We start from the raw sequence: 17,129 nt of genomic DNA, 5'->3' as shown, positions 1-17,129 counted from the left end.
GGCCAGCCTCTGTACACACTTTTCTTCTTCAGTAATTAGCTTGGCTTCCAGCAAAGCCATGCTTCAGCATCTCCAAGAAGCCATCACGACTAGAGCTCATCTGTTGTCAAATTAGTTTATTTTCAGTTCCCTGTCAGAGATGGGCGAAATCAGTGAAGCGTCCTTACTGGATTACATCTGTTCCTCTGGAGGAAAAGTCAAAAATTCAGATCTGTCCAAAACATATAAGCATTTTATAAACCATAGCGATTTACAACTACGTGGTGAGTAAACGAGAATATGACATTTTTCACATTTTCACGTTTCTACCAAATCTACATTGCAAGTCACTGGCATTCGCGAGACACGCCGCGTTTTGCGTTTTGAAACAGCGCAATTGAATGAAACGGGGCGTCTTTTTATTTATTAAGTTATTTTAATAAACTCAATGTGTACTGTAACACGTCGTCTTAAAACGCGACGCAACCGAGGCAGTGTAGACCAACTACTAAAAGCTAGAATAGACATTTTAATTGTATCGAGTTGCTAGCAGTGTATATGATTAGTAAGTATCTGGCTCGTGCAGTTTTTGTTCTAAAATCAGCATACTGTGCTTTTGGTCTGCTTGAGGTCGGAGTAAATGATTAACGTCTTAAAAAAAGGAGCCCAACTGTGGCAAACATCTGCTTTAGATTAGAAAAGCTCTACCAACAGATAGAATTGCACATGGAATTCTGTCATTTCCTTTGCTCCCTCAGGAAGGGCCCCCACATTCTCAAACAATGACAGTGGAGTTCTAAATAGAATTTTCACTGACTTGTAGTTTGCTATCTGGTCCATATTCCAATACTAATCAAAATATGGCCATATAAAAATGTGTAATGCATTAAACTGATTGGCATATTAAGCCATTCTGATCTGAAAAATGTAAACGTCTGGCACATGCCAACAGCAGGGTTTCCGCAGGGTCTTAAAAAGTCAAAAGTTTCTAAATCAAATTGGGCATTGAAAAGTCTTAAATGCTCCCGTAGCGCTTTACAATATGTGTGTTTTTATTCAGAGGTGTTGTAGGTCTTTCTTTCACCCAAATATAGGTTGGCTGTATTACGACTACAAATGAGACCATCATGCATCATATATTACAGCCAATCTGTTTCTGATTGTACCACAGACACAGTTATATTCTTTAGTTCTCCAGTTCCGAATCATTACATTTTTTCACCTGCCGTCTCGGATAAACGCTAAGGACCAGGCAAAGCGATTGTGGATGAATGACTAAAATAAATATGATAGCGCACTAAAAAAAGAGTTAATTTATTGGGCACTGACACACATGATGCCAGATACCGAATGTGTTCTAGGCTTATTGCCCTTGAACGATAACACATAATTATGCCTATGTCCATACATTGGCGTTTACATCTTGAGTGAACAAGATTGGGACGTGTGTCAGTGTTGGGTCTGCGCATTAGGTCTTAAAGTGAATGCAATCTAATATAACCTATAGGCTACCCGCTCCTGTCTGTGTCTTTAATGTTAACATCAAGGGGGATACACAGTATAGGCCTACCTAAACTTAAAGCACCTTTTGTATCTGTATCTTTATGTTGTCTTCATTTCTCCTATTTTCATTTGTTTATAAGTTCTTATTTAATTTATAGACCGTATACTTGAACTTTTTAATTGTACTAAAGCTTATTGCTGTGGTTTACTTGTAAGATGTTGGTATATTTCCCACTCTAAGTGGGAAAAAACAATTAATCAGATATTGTTGAAAGTTCTGAAAAACAAACTATTGAAAAAACTAATTTGATGGAAGGAAGGTACTGTTTTTCTTACATTTAGCAGAATATACTCACATTCTGATTGATTTTGGTGTATTCCTGTGGACATCCTTATTTTGATAAATGTTGAATTGCTTATGCTGGCTTATTTTTTTTCTGAATCTGCTTTTTTGTCAGATCAAGACCAAGTGTTTTAGGGCACATTCCGAGGGGCGGGATAAACGGTTGTCTTTCAAACTCCCTCTGCGTGCGATAGGATAGCGCTACAACCATCCAGAGCAACGAAGCTGAAACAGAGCTTGTTGATAGATTAAACATTCGCCGTATCCGGTCAGCAAAACTCGGAACACATCTTCCCTTTTTAAGAAAGACTTCAGTGCCGTTCTTTGTTATTTTCTCAGAGAAAAGCTTAACTCCAAGTCTTCCAGAGTCGCGGTCATGTGTTTACTAAAAGCACGCAAGCGCAACTCGGACGTCATTATGTTAAGCCCCGCCCACTGACTATATACACAATGTGATTGGCCCGACCAGAGTTTGGCTTTTACAGCTCAGAAGTGTATTGAGAGTTGCTAGACGACACTCGCGGCTGATTACATTTTCTAGATTTCTAGGCTAATCTGTAGCTGCTTTGCTGATTAAGTCAAGCATGAACTCTCTTCACTTTTCAATGGCTTTGTCAATGGATGTTGCAGTTTTTTTTGTTGTTGTGAATTACAAGTTGCAAATATTGCTTAAAATCAGCATGAAACAGAAGTTGCAATAGTCTTTTCTTCCCTATTGTGATGTAATCTAAGTTAAACTGCTTGTTGCAACAAGAAAAATGTAGAGGCTTTGGATTAATTGGATGTGATTGGACGGTTGTGGTTTGCTATTGGTGGATCTCGTGAGTGACAGTTTGCTCTGCCCTCACACCAGTAACCAGAGAAAAATCATCAGAGAAGAGATGGCGCTGCAAGATTGTTTTTGGTTGAAGATTACAAAAAAAATATGCACAGAGAGTTGATTTAGTAATAATAAATACAAAAAATAAATAAGATTTACAAATTTGTATTTCATGCTGACTTTCATGGTGAATCCAATTCTACCGTTATCAGCATCTGCCATTGAAAAACAAATGGCAAATGTTTTTGTCTGTGAACATAAAATATTAATGTAAAAAATAAAACAACGTGGCTGCAATGAAGGGCTTGGCTGCAGCAAAGTGGGCCAAATAAAAATGCACACATGTTCTCATAACGACTTAAATTTAATTAAATTAGACGATGTTGCATTTAATCCTACATACATGTGTCAGACATAAATGTATGAAACAATTATCCGTAATGGCTTATAATGCTTCGTCCAGCTGTGCTTGTGCAGTTGTGTACAGAGGTTTCAAAATCTGCCTTCATCTGGTACCATCTGACACCGCTAACCAATTATCATAATTATTCTCGGTTACCGCATCAGCCTGTATGACATGCTCTAATTTTGGGGTTATAATGACTCCAGTCCTTTTTAGGATGGCGGTTTTGATGGGATCTCGGGTAGTTGCTATATTCTGTGTGGGAACGTGGAGTCCTCATGTAGTTGGCCAGCATAGACTAATAAATTGGCTCAGAAAGCTAAACAGTGTACCTCTCAGTACCATGACAGGAATTCTGCTGCCTACAACTGTTAAGTGTCGACTTCCCTTACGGTTTCCTGTTGTTGTGGATGCTGTGTTGCAATGTCATCCCTGTCTTTTCCCCTGGCAGGAAAGCGGAAAGGTTGCGTTTAAAGGTTGCATTCTCTATTTAAAAATCTAAACCGTGATCTACTGTATTTTGCCTGTTTGGCACAATCCAGTTTGAGTGGTACTGTTAAACCCTTTATGAATCACATTATGTAAACGTAATTTATTTGAAAGTTTAGCAACATTGCCAATCTTCTACTTTTACGTTTGTTTATTTGTGATATCTGACTTTTGACAAAAAATTAAATATTTCATAAAACACTTTAAAAGACCTATTAGCAATTAGCAATACAATAATTAGTCATCGATTATTAAAAAAATGCTTGATGTGAAAAAATACATTCTACATTTTATCAAAATATATCAGTGCCCACCATTAAAATTGGCACCTTTGGTAAATATGAGCAAAGGTGGCTGTGTGAATGAATCTGCATTGTTTATCCTTTTGATCTTTCATTAAAAAAAACCTCACAAAATTCTAACCTTTCATTAAAGGTAGGGTAGGTAAAAATTGGTTTAAAAACTTTTTCTCCAAATTTGTTTAAACTTTCTTTATATATCAATACATAATTAAAATGTAAGTACTCTGAAAAAGAAAGTATAAAAATTTAGTGTCTGTAGACCTCTCATGACTGTTTTAAAGATGGCTCATTATTTCCATTCACTCCACCTTCTCCCTTCTGGGCTCTTTCTAAAGCCACGCCCCCAAAATACATGAACGCGCTAAACCAACCGCTCAGCTGGAAGACGCGTTATTTACCTGAGACGAGCGGAGTGTATGTTGTGACATCATGTCAGAATCACATGTAATAAAAAAATCTAACTTTATCAGTATGAATATAAACAAATAAGATGTCTTTTAGTGCTCCCTATCAAGCTAGAATACCGATACTGGTAAAGTTTAAAATATATTTTTCTTTGATTCAGTGACGAGCTAGTTATATTTACAAGGCAAAGCTAAAAACGGGTAGCATTGATACATGTTTTTCCAATAACATCAGTTATACTGTGATGAAGATTAATTTCGTGTAAGATTCATAACAATACTGTGTTTTGCATGTAAGAGTTTTCATGATGAAAGCATTGTTGATTAGTAGCTAAAGCTAACTTGGCTCTAAAAAAAGTTCCTGGATGCGGTGTACTAGCCTTTACACATGCGTTTTGTTATCTAAAGTTAAATTTTGCGAAATTCAACACGACAGTGATCAACTTGAGCTAAGCATATTGAGTATTTATCATCTCTACTAATGGCTAAGTGTATAACATTTTAACTATGCTAAGTAATGTTATGTTAGCTGTATTAGGCAGCTTTATGTGCTAGTGATACATGCTTCATGAAAACATAAAACAATTTTTTTTATAATCAAAATAAAAGATTACCTGTCCAGCAGAAATACAGCCAGCAAGGAGTCGTTTTTCAGCCCCTTGAGGTCCCTCAGTTCTCGCCACCGTTGGAAAGCCACGCCGATATTTACTCGTGTTTGATTTCGTGGATTATCCAAAGACTTTTAGTGCATTGCCTTTTCTTGTACTGTCTTCCTTTTTTTTGCATTGTTTGCCTTTGCTGACTGCAAAACCCGGCACTGTGCATTTTGAATGCTTTTGCTCTTCCTAGGGGTGTGCGCATGTGTGGGCAGATCCTGTAGCGAAAGCGGTGGTCGCCATGGTTGCGAGAGAGAATGACAGTCACCCAAGCCAATCACTTGTTTCATCCTGAACGAAAATAATGAGCAGTGTTTATTGCAGATTAAAAAGTCTAGAGTCACTTGATTTTAATACTCTCTTTTTCAGAGTGCTTACATTTTAATTATGTTTGACATATAAAGAAAGTTTAAACAAATTTGGACAAAAGTGTTTTAGACCTACCCTACCTTTAAAGTAAAACAATTGAAAGTTGGGGGAAACTCAAATAATGAAATAAATGTTTTTCTTCAAAGCATGTTGGCCACAATTATTGGCACCCCTATAAATTATGAGTAAAAGATGAGAGAAATTATGAGAGAAAAGAAAAATTATGAGTGTCTATTTTGTCCTAATGCACGGTGAGGAGGAGAGTTTGAGTGGCTAAAGACTCTCCAAGGATCACAGATGGAGAATTGCAGAGATTAGTTGTATCTTGGGGTCAGAACACCTAAAAAAAGAAAAACAACTCCTATAAATCACCACAAGTTGTTTGGGAGTTTCAAGAAAAATCCTCCTTGCTCATCCAAAAACAATCTCCAGCATATTCAGTTATCAGACACGACTGGAAATTCAACAGAGACCTTGTTCTATGGTCAGATGAGACTATAAAAAGATATTTTTGGCAGCGAACCCACCAGATGTGTTTGGTGCAAACCGGGATAAAAAGTATCCCATTGTTAACTATACCGCTGGATCTTTAATATTGTGGGCCTATTTTTTTTTATGGAGTTCTTTGACATCTTGTTCAGATTCATGGATTCTAGCAAATACCAACAGATAAAAAATCTAAACCCGACCGCTTCTGCTAGAAATCTTATAATGGGCCATGGTTGGATCTTCCATCGGGGCAACGATCCAAAACAAACATCAAAATCAACACACAAATGTGTCACGAGCACAAAAGGAAGCTTCTGCCTTGACCGTCCCAGTCCCCTGACCTGAACCCTATAGAGAATGAGTGAGGTGAACTGAAGAGAAGAGCTGGGAATCGAAAGGATCTGGAGAGATTCTGTGTGGAGGAATAGTCTCTGATCTCGTCAGATGTTCTCCAGACTCATCAGGCATTATAGAAGAAGATTCAGAGCTGTTATCTTGGGAAAAGGAGGGCGCAATAATTGGCTGCCAATAATCCGTTTCATAATGTTTCCTCCCACTTTCAATTGTTTTATTTAAATGTTAGGTTAGAATTTTGTGCATTTCTTGAATAAAAGATTAAAAGGATAAACATGGCAGATTTTGTTTCACACTCGCCTTTTCTAATATTTACCAAACGTGCCAATATTAGTGGAAGGCAGTGTATCAACATCATATAAAAGTAATCACTGATATCACTACTATTCAATGTAACCTAGACTAGGGACTGGAAAGTTTAGAGAAAAACAGTGCAACAATTAGAAAGTGGAAAGATTTGTGATGGCTAGACAACTGGGTCAGAGCATCTCCAAAACTGAAGCTCTTGTGGGGTGTTCCCGTTGTACAGTGGTCAATATCTGTCAAAAGTGGTTTAAGGAAGGAACAGTGGCGACAGGGTCATGGCCCATATGGTCCGATCAAACAGATGAGCTAATGTAGCTCAAATTGCTCAAGAAGTTAATGTTGGTTCTGATAGAAAGGTGTCAGAATACACAGTGCATCACAGTTTGTTGCGTATGGGACTGAATAGCCGCAGACCAGTCAGGGTGCCCATGCTGACCCCTGTCCACCGCCGAAAATACCAACGTGAGTATTAGAACTAGACCCTGGAGCAATGGAAAAAGGTGGCCTGGTATGATTCATTAAGTTGTCTTTTATATCACATGGATGGCCAGGTGCGTGTACGTCGCTTACCTGAGGAACACATGGCGCCAGGATACACTATGGGAAGAAGGCAAGCTAGCGGAGGCAGTGTGATGCTTTGGGCAATGTTCTGCTGGGAAACCTTGGGTCCTGCCATCCATGTGGAAGTTACTTTGACTCGTACCACCTACCTAAGCATTGTTGCTGACCATGTACACTCTTTCATGGAAACCATATTCCCTGGTGGCTGTGGCTTCTTTCAGCAGGATAATGCACTGCTACAAAGCAAAAATGGTTCAGTAATGGTTTGAAGAGCAGAACGAGTTTGAGGTGTGGACTTGGCCTCCAAATTCGTCAGCAAAAGAGTGACCAACAAAATATTGTTCTCTTGGATGAGAACAATCATATTTGTGGGCATCAAAATAAAAAGGAAAAACCCTGACCTAGACTATGCTTATCACTGAATATGTGTTGAGCCATTATAGGACTTTTTCCATTGATATATTTCTTCTAATTTGAAAGATTAATACTCCAGAACATGCTTACCATTTTGACCTTCCACGATGTGACTAGCAAATCTAGCATTGCAATGCATGTCTGTTGCCTTAGTAACCAGAAAGCCATTTCACAGGATTGAGTAAAACAGCAGCTGCAAACAACAGCAATATTTGTGTAATATATAAATGAAACAGGACCATTTAGAGTTAAAAAAAGGGCCTTTATGAGAAATGTTTCCATGACAATCTGCCAAAATCATATGTGCAAATTCAGTAAAACTAGAGCAGTTTTTTAAACTGTGGGTTGCAAATCACCTCTAAGGGGAAGCAAGTGGTTCAGACAAAGTGCAAGCATGATTGTGTGTTCATGCCATGTCAAAAATATGAAAAATAAACGTTCCAAAGTTATTGAGATTACTCATTTCTGGCGTGGTGCATCACTGGAGCGTTTCCTGAACTCTCGCTTCTCACAGTCTGCAGTGCATGTAATAATAATAATAATTCTTCCACCTGTGAAATCCAAATCATGAACAGATGACTCTTATGATTCGGTTCTTTTAATGAATTATACAAGCGACTCGTGAGTGAAGGCACCCACACACTACAACAAGATCATTCTCCCTTAGGTAAAGTCCTGATTATCTTAATGGTTCTTTGAATCTGCTCGGAAGAACATAAGGCCGCACCGATCATCATGTTTGTGGTCGCTCACATCTGATAAGGTTTTAAAACTCTTAAAAAATTAGAGTGGGCCAGCCTTTAACAGTTTGAATCTGTTTGACCTCCATCAGAGTGGCTATTGACTCAACACACGACTCACTTACTGAACTGCAAGTTCCATGTCAAAGCTCATAGTTCATATAGCTGTGTTGTGCCACTGAGAAAGCAAAAATACCTTTCCCTTATGGCAATGGAATGAAATCGAAGAAGGGAAAATACGTCTTTGGCATCTAAATAAAACTACAAGCTAGTGCTGGGAGCATCTGAGTTATGTTCCATTGGGAATGGTTATTGAAAAGACATATGAGCACAGCAGTAATGAAGGATTTGTTTGCACAGGTCTCCTCCCTGTTATTTTCTATTCTTGTATAGTAATTTGATCCAGTTTCTGGTTTGTCCTTGATGCAGTCAGTCTGTGCTGAAGTGATGTTGCACAACATCACAAACTCCCACAGGACAGGAATCACAGTCCATTGTGTGCAAAACGTTGCAAAACGGCTAATCTTGCGAGTCAATAACTTGCATACAGAACAAATCAATAAATAAACAAGTGTTCAAGGTGTAGCGTCAATCTCAAATGTTGCTTTTAAAGGGGTAGTTCACCCAATAATGATAATTCTGTCTTCATTTACTCATGGTCATGACGTTCCAAACCGGTATGACTTGATTTGTTTCCATTGGAACACTATATATATATATATATATATATATATATATATATATATATATATATATATATATATATATATATATATATATATGTATATATATATATGTATATGTATGTGTATATATATATATGTGTATATATATATATGTGTATATATATATATGTGTATATATATATATGTATATATATATATATATATATATATATATATATATGTATATATATATATGTATGTATGTATGTATGTATGTATGTATTCAATTTAAAGGGCTAGTCCACCCAAAAATGTTGTTTTTTTGTCATGTTGTTCCAGATCAGTATGACACTTTTTTTTTATCATTGGAACCCAAACAAAAATATTTATTTATAAAATTTAAAGGGATTGTCCACCCAAAAATATTTTTTGCCATCTTCAACTCATCCTCATGTTGTTCCAAACCTTTATAACTTTCTTTACTCTGCTGAACACAAAATTAGATATTTTGAAGAATGTTGTAACCAAACAGTGTCCGATCCCTTTGACATTCATTGTATGGATTAAAAATATATAGTGGAAGTCAATGGGAACTGGAATGGCTTGGTTACACACATTCTTCAAAATATCTTTGTGTTCAATTACACATTTGTCGTTGTATGGCTATCACCAGACCAAGTTCAATTTAAAACTGAACATTGGTCTGGGGAGTCTGCTCTGTATTTTCTACTGCACAAGAGGCGTGATCAACGAGCATTATTCAAATGACTCTGTACGCAATTGGAAAGCCCTTCAACCAATCAGACCACAAGAGACGTTATCAACAAGCTACCTGTCATTATCCTGTTAAACCCGCCAATAGCGTGCCAGGTGGATAAGCCAGTTTGTGATTGGTTCCTGCAAAAGTGTGACAGAAGCAGTAGAAATGAATGTACAGGTTTCCAGACTGAGTTGCTGGGCGAAAAATCAAATCGCCGGCAGATCAGGCTGGGTTTACCCAGTCTACATTTGTCACCCATCATTCCAAACTTGGGTTTGGGTCGGAGTCCTGCACGGGTCCATTTTTGGAGCACCAGATCCGACCCGTGAACATTTCAAAATTAAATCCGCACCCGCCCAGACCCGTTAATATTTGGCCCGTTACCCGACCCATGTCCGCGATAAATCACACGCTAAAATCATTCGAATTAAAATGCTTTATTTTTTTATCCTGCACCTCTCTCAACATCACAACCGCATCATGAATGGGCTAATGAAACAGGCAAAAGTGCCTTTAAAGACTCATTGTCAACAATTTCATATAGCTACTCCACTCACTTTACTTTTACTTCATCCATTCTAGGTCTCCTTCTAGGTCACGAGAGGCATCAACAAAAGTTTCAATGTCGCAGTGATGGTGGTCAAATGGCATATCGTTGTTGGGTGTATGTGTAATGGTAATTTGGACATAGAAATTGTAATAGCCTACAATATGTTCGAGGGGGGAAGAAGGAGGCGGGAACCAGCGAACATTTAAAAGACTTTAACCAAACAAAGTGAAAGTAACGTGGGCAGCCCCTCACGGACATCTGCCACGCGCATACAAAATAAAACGAAAACACAACTCAACGTCAAATCCAGGTGTGGTGATCTCTCGTCCTTATATGCCTCATGCTCCCTCAGAGGACTCGAGACCGGTGTGGCTCGCAGGTGACGCTCATTCATAATCACGCCCCGGTTTCGCTCGCTCTCTCTCTCTCGTTCACCTCACCACAGAAATATTGCACATAGGCCTATTTTTCATCCGCGCTACTACCCGCCCGCACAGAGTTAATTATCCGCCCGCATCCCCGCCCGTGAATTTTATAAATGTGAATTGTTCCTTTTAAAGACTAGCTTCTGTTCTGATATGCTTTTGGTTTTCTTCTTAAATAGTTTAGAATTAACATAGCAAAGAACTAATGCAAGGTCATATTGTACGAGTAACCTTTCTTTTAGGATGGGCATGCTGGGAAAACATGATTGCCATCTCCTACTCACAACACCTTTAATCTCTTTTTTTTTCTTTCTTTTTTTTCTCCTGCAGCCAAATACAGAGAAGAGTTCAAACTGATCATTGATAGAATTGCTGTGATGAAATCTGAGAACGTGAGTACATGTGTTGTCCAATCATTATTGGAGTGTTTAAACTAATGAACTCCTCCCTCGTCTCATTAAATAATCATTGTGCAGTTTTGTGTTTGTAATGCGATCATGTTTGTTCTGTCCCTGAAGAATAGTCGCACAGGTTTCTATTCCCACAGTGATTCATTATTTACTCTGTGTCTGGGATAGGTCTCATTTTCTCACATCAGCGCTACACCCCACACCCTTATGATCTTGGATCATTGTCTTGAAAGACGTGTACTTTCCCTCGCATGAGATTCCCTTCCGTCTGATCTGAACTGTAATCTATTTTCCCCAGCCATTTGGGTTCAATAAAGACTGGTTTTTAATTTAAAAAAATTGGTGAAAAGGGGGGGGATTTTTTCACCACACTAGATTTGTGGTGAAAAAGCACCACAAATCTAGTGCGCTATAATGCAAATCTTCTGAAGCCATATGATAGCTTTAGACATTCTGCAAACATATTTATTTTTGATATTTTGCTTTATGAATAAATTATGGGGTAATTTTCATTTTTGGTGAACTTTTTTTAAAAATAACAATAGAGCTAATGTTTTTTATTTTTTATTTCAGGGAGATAAATATCTCATCCTCAAGAAGAAGTATAGACAACTAATACAAGAACAAGAGCCTGGTGCTGGAAAAGAGGAAGGATCAGTCAAGCAGGTTCAGTCAAACCTACAAAATGAGCTCCAGGTCTCTAATCCAGTGCAGAACCATAAACCAACAGCTCAGAAACAGCCAGCACTGGTGTCCTGGTGTTCAGGACCCATGATTACAGTCACAGAGGCACCAGAACTGGACCAGACATATAATGTGAGTGATTCTTGATTGTGATTATCCATTCTGTTTCAGGGCTCCAGACTAACATTTACAGATGGTGGCACCAGCACCTGCAAAAACATTCAACTATTTTAAAGAGATAGTTCACTTTAAAATGAAAATTCTGTCATCCTTTACTCACCCTCAAGTTGTTTCAAACATGTATGAATTTCTTTCTTCAGCTCAACACAAGGGAAGATATTTTGAAGAATGTCAGTAACCAAACAGTTAACTGGAGCCATTGACTTCAATAGTAGGAAAAAAAAATACTATGGAAGTCAATGGCTCCAGTTAACTGTTTGGGTACTGACATTCTTCAAAATATCTTCTCTTGTGTTCAGCTGAAGAAAGAAATTCATACAGGTTTAAAACAACTTGAGGGTGAGGAAAGGATGACAGAATTTTCATTTTAAAGTGAACTATCCCTTTAACACCATGGTTACAGTTAGCATTACTACATTAAGTCCATGGTGACTGTTGGTGATTTATGGACTGAAATCCTTCTATAACTTTTCATTCAGCCTTCATTCATTCGTGGCACAATGTATTCCCTGGTTTCCACATCAGCGCTGTTTGATATGGTTTATAACCAAAATAATTCTGTGCAGGATTTTAAGGCTTCTACCTGGATCTCCTACCACTATATAGTAACAGTGTTAAGCCTTTTTTTTTTTTACTGCTAATCATAGAACTAGTATTTAGAGGAGGTTACAAGCAATGTGCTTAACAGATCAGTGACAAGTAACATACATGTATGATGTGTATCAGATTACTTTTTTGACATAACAGGTAAAATAAATATTTGAGTCACTTTTTCAACAAAAAAAAGCAATGCACGTTTGCTTAAAAATTTTTTAAACTTCTGAATATTGAGCCTCAGCCAGGTGGGAAAAAGTAACACGATGTAACGCATTACTTTCCATAAAAAGTAACTAGTTACTTTATACATTTTTTTTTTAAAGTAGTTAAAGTAACACATTATTGTAATGCCTTACTTTTAACAGTAACTTTTCCAGTTTTGTCACATTCATGTCGTCAGAAATGACACATCTTTGACGTCTTATGATTTTACTAAAAAAGCATAACAGAGAAGAAGAAACGAGAAGCACTAAAGAGGAATATGGCTGAGTAATTTGACCGCATGAAATATTTGCATAACAGTATAAAAACTCTTGTGAAATTCAGATCTCTATTAATCATTTTCCTGGATATCACCCAGAGTCCAGTGCTTTTCCTCAGCCTATTTGCTAGAGCTTTTCTAGATGGATTAAAGAAGCAGCTGGTGATAAGAGAAAGCTTGTCAAAAGCTGATAACACTGTGTTTCAGTCGCCTTATCTTTAGCTGTAGGACTTCAGCTGTTAAAAAAACGTTATTTTGAACCTCGTATTAAGACTTCTGGCGAGGGAAAATATAGTGGGCATGTACAATTTCAATTTTGATAATCTTCATATACCTTTGAAGCTTTGAAGCATATTTGGAACATACAAACTTGCATCTCCTCTGACCTAGAAGAAAACCACAACTACAGGGTCTGTGCACAATGTCATTGAGTGTATATTTATATATATATATATATAGGTTGAAGAAGTTTGCGCACTGCTATAATAGCACAACATTCACATCACTATTATTGGCAAGTATAACAATTGCAACTCTGCTGTTATGATCTTTATGTGAATACTGCCTAAAAGTCATCTCAATAAAGGAAGACATCATAAGCATGCCCTTACAAAAATTACGTTTACATCAAGTAAAGAGCAAGTGTATTTTTTAGTATACTTTATGTAGTAAATAAAGTACTATCAATGAAGTATACTTGTAAGTAATACTTCTTGGGACTTAATTTGCCCACTTTGTATGAAAGTATACGTTTAAGTGCAGCAGTAGTAAACTTTGAGTACACGACTAGTTTACAACAACGTTTTTCATTTGTACTGCAACTGTACTACACGTGAACTTATTGGTGTATTGATAGTGTTGAACATTTTTTAGTTTATGAAAGTTGAATCTCAGTAAACTACTAGTTGAGTAGTTTTATACTGCAAGCATTCTTTTAAGTTTTCTTTAAGTGAACATAACATACAGTTTACTATTATACTTTCTTAGTTTTAGTTTAAAAGTATACTAATAGCACACTTGAAACAACTTTTTTCATAGTCATAGGTTATTATTGTTTACTAAAAGTAAAATTATTAAAACGTTTGACATATTTAAAATATGAATACTCTAGATACAACAAATTTAAATGAACTAGCTGAAATAATTTTGAATCAAAGTGCTAAAATGACTACTAAACTAAATTAACTAAAAAAAAAAAAACATCTAAGTGGCATTGATTTAACAAGGTGCTGAAAGCATTCTTGAGAAATGTTGGCCCATATTGATAGGATAGCATCTTGCAGTTGATGGAGATTTGTGGGATGCACATCCAGAGCACGAAGCTCCCGTTCCACCACATCCCAAAGATGCTCTTATTGGGTTGAGATCTGGTGACTGTGGGGGCCATTTTAGTACAGTGAACTCATTGTCATGTTCAAGAAACCAATTTGAGTCAAGCTTTTAAAGGGGTAAAATTCAAGCTTTGTGACATGGTGCATTATCCTGCTGTAAGTAGCCATCAGAGGATGGGTACATGGTGGTCATGAAGGGATTGGCATATCACAAAAAATGCTCAGGTAGGCCGTGGCATTTAAACGATGCCCAATTGGCACTAAGGGGCCTAACGTGTGCCAAGAAAACATCCCCCAAACCATTACACCACCACCATTCTGCACAGTGGTAACAAGGCATGATTGATCCATGTTCTCATTCTGTTTATGCCAAATTCTGTCTCTACCATCTGAATGTCTCAACAGAAATCGAGAATTATTTTCCAGTCTTCAACTGTCCATTTTTGGTGAGCTTGTGCAAATTGTAGCCTCTTTTTCCTATTTGTAGTGGAGATGAGTGGTACCCGGTGGGGTCTTCTGCTGTTGTAGCCGATCTGCCTCAAGGATGTGCGTGGTGTGGCTTCACAAATGCTTTGCTGCATACCTCGGTTGTAACGAGTGGTTATTTCAGTCAAAGTTGCTCTTCTATCAGCTTGAATCAGTCGGCCCATTCTCCTCTGACCTCAAGCATCAACAAGGCATTTTCGCCCACAGGACTGCTGCATACTGGATGTTTTTCCCTTTTCACATCATTCTTTGTAAACCCTAGAAATGGTTGTGTGTGAAAATCCCAGTAACTGAGCAGATTGTGAAATACTCAGACCGGCCCGTCTGGCACCAACAACCATGCCACGCTCAAAATTGCTTAAATCACCTCTCTTTCCCATTCTGTAGGGCTGGGATAAACGATTATTTTTTTAAACGATTAATCTAGCGATTATTTTTTCGATGCATCGATTAATCTAACGATTAATTTTCCCTGTCCGATTCGGTTACGATTCGATTATCGTTTATCTCCCCATTAATTGCCTAATAGCAATTTATACATGTTGATTTAATTATCTGAATGAAAAAAACTAATTCTTTAACATTGCAATATATGTTTATTGCTCTTAAAATTCCAAAGTAAAAGACTATACAAGAACAATGCATTCAATAAAATCATAACAAAATACACACACACACAGACACACACACACACACACACACACACCCTATTTTGAAGTTACTGCACTCTGCCTTTGTATTGTCTGCAAAAAATGTGGAGTCATGCCAAGGCAAAAGGCAGTAACTTCCATATTATCAATATTTGGTTGCTGATCACCTTTTACAAAATCAATATAGTAACACCGGTATAAAATCTAATGATCATGGCATTTATTTTGGATGATTTACAATTAATTATAGCCATCTTCTTATTACCATCATGTGCTTTGGTTGCTTTCTGATGCCATTATTAAGGACACAATACGTCTTGTAAAGAGTATCTTCATTGGTGTGCAGCAAAACTTACAGGTTGATAGGTGACACTGAATTATATGAACAAGATAAGATTATTTCTTATGAGTAAACTTTTGCATATATAATGCAAAGATATAAAAAATAGAACAAATAACAAATCATGTAAAAATGCATGTGATTGGAATAAGATAAATAGCAAATAGTGCCGCTGGTTAATCAAGGGTTAAGTTTGGCTATCACACTCTAATGACAGCGCTGACTGGATCGGATTGCCCATTCATAGGCTAAACAGAGTAATTATTTATTGCAATATGTTTTTAATGTATTTATCTAGTAAAAAAAAATGATACAATAGGCTACATAGCTTAATTACTTTTACATCTTTGAATCGCCTATAGCCTAAAAGGACAACTTTTAGATTGATGTGAACGACAAGTAGGAATAATTCTCAGAATGCTTGTGGATTAAACATCCCCGATGACGTTCATTGCCATGGATTTTATCGGGTTTACAAGAAAAGGTAGGATATATGGATATAATTGCGAACTGTTACTACTGATTGTATGCATGAGCTCACGCTGTCACGGCATTCGAGTTCACACACTCGTGCAGTGGGCAGCCCCAAACTGCCTGACAGCGCGCTGAGTGAATATTCTGCATTATGAAAACATGTATGACATTACACAGGCTACACCGTAACTTAAACGCGGCAGACTTTAATAGACAGTAAAACAAAGGCGGGACACCATAACTGGATGTCGGTACCGTAACTTAATTTAAACATCTGTCTTCCTGTGTGCAGAAATTTGTTTATGTAGCAGTGACAACAAAACGCGTGCATGCGCACCTGTGTATAAGAGCGCTTGCTCCGTGCGCGCCGCGCGCCAACCCGCAAGCCTTGCACTTCTGAAAGTCTGAGGAGCCACTCGTGTTGCTACCATAGATATACATAATAAATAATATACTTAATTACATAATATACTTTATGATGTATATCTATGGTTGCTACTACTCTCCGGCGCCACCATCTTTATTTTGAGTCTGACGAATCGACGCGCATATTTTGCGTCAACGTATTTTTTGCGTCGACGTCATCGATGACATCGACGCGTTGTCCCAGCCCTACCATTCTGACATTCAGTTTGGAGTTCAGGAGATTGTCTTGGCCAGGACCACACCCTTAAATGCATTGAAGCAACTGCCATGTGATTGGTTGATTAGATAATTGCATTAATGAGAAATTGAACAGGTGTTCTTAATAATCCTTTAGGTGAGTGTATGTATACAAGTATAGTATGTGATTAATACTTAACAATAAAAAATATATAAAAATAAAAGAAATAACACTAGTCAATGAAGGGGAGTTTTCACACACACACACGGAGTGCATACAGTTCAACACACAATAGTGTGAATTTCCTGTCAGCACTTATTTCAACCACATTGAAATTGTGTCTCTCAAACTGTTAAACAG

General features: G+C 37.5%; 1 protein-coding gene across 1 annotated transcript in view; it reads left to right on the top strand.

The window, feature by feature from the left end:
• Positions 1-17,129, top strand: part of LOC137078404 (ankyrin repeat domain-containing protein SOWAHC) — a 45,981-nt gene continuing 28,852 nt past the window's right edge. The window contains exons 1-3 of the mRNA XM_067445650.1: positions 1-263; positions 10,863-10,924; positions 11,516-11,758. Of these exons, the coding sequence (XP_067301751.1) occupies positions 140-263; positions 10,863-10,924; positions 11,516-11,758 (429 nt within the window). The 5' untranslated portion in view covers positions 1-139. The remainder of the gene's footprint in view (positions 264-10,862; positions 10,925-11,515; positions 11,759-17,129) is intronic.

Source organism: Pseudorasbora parva, chromosome 6, assembly GCF_024679245.1.
Source record: "Pseudorasbora parva isolate DD20220531a chromosome 6, ASM2467924v1, whole genome shotgun sequence".
In the NCBI taxonomy this organism is placed as follows: domain Eukaryota; kingdom Metazoa; phylum Chordata; class Actinopteri; order Cypriniformes; family Gobionidae; genus Pseudorasbora; species Pseudorasbora parva.
Note: the sequence above shows the minus strand (reverse complement) of the source record. Positions and strands in the feature narration are given on the sequence as shown.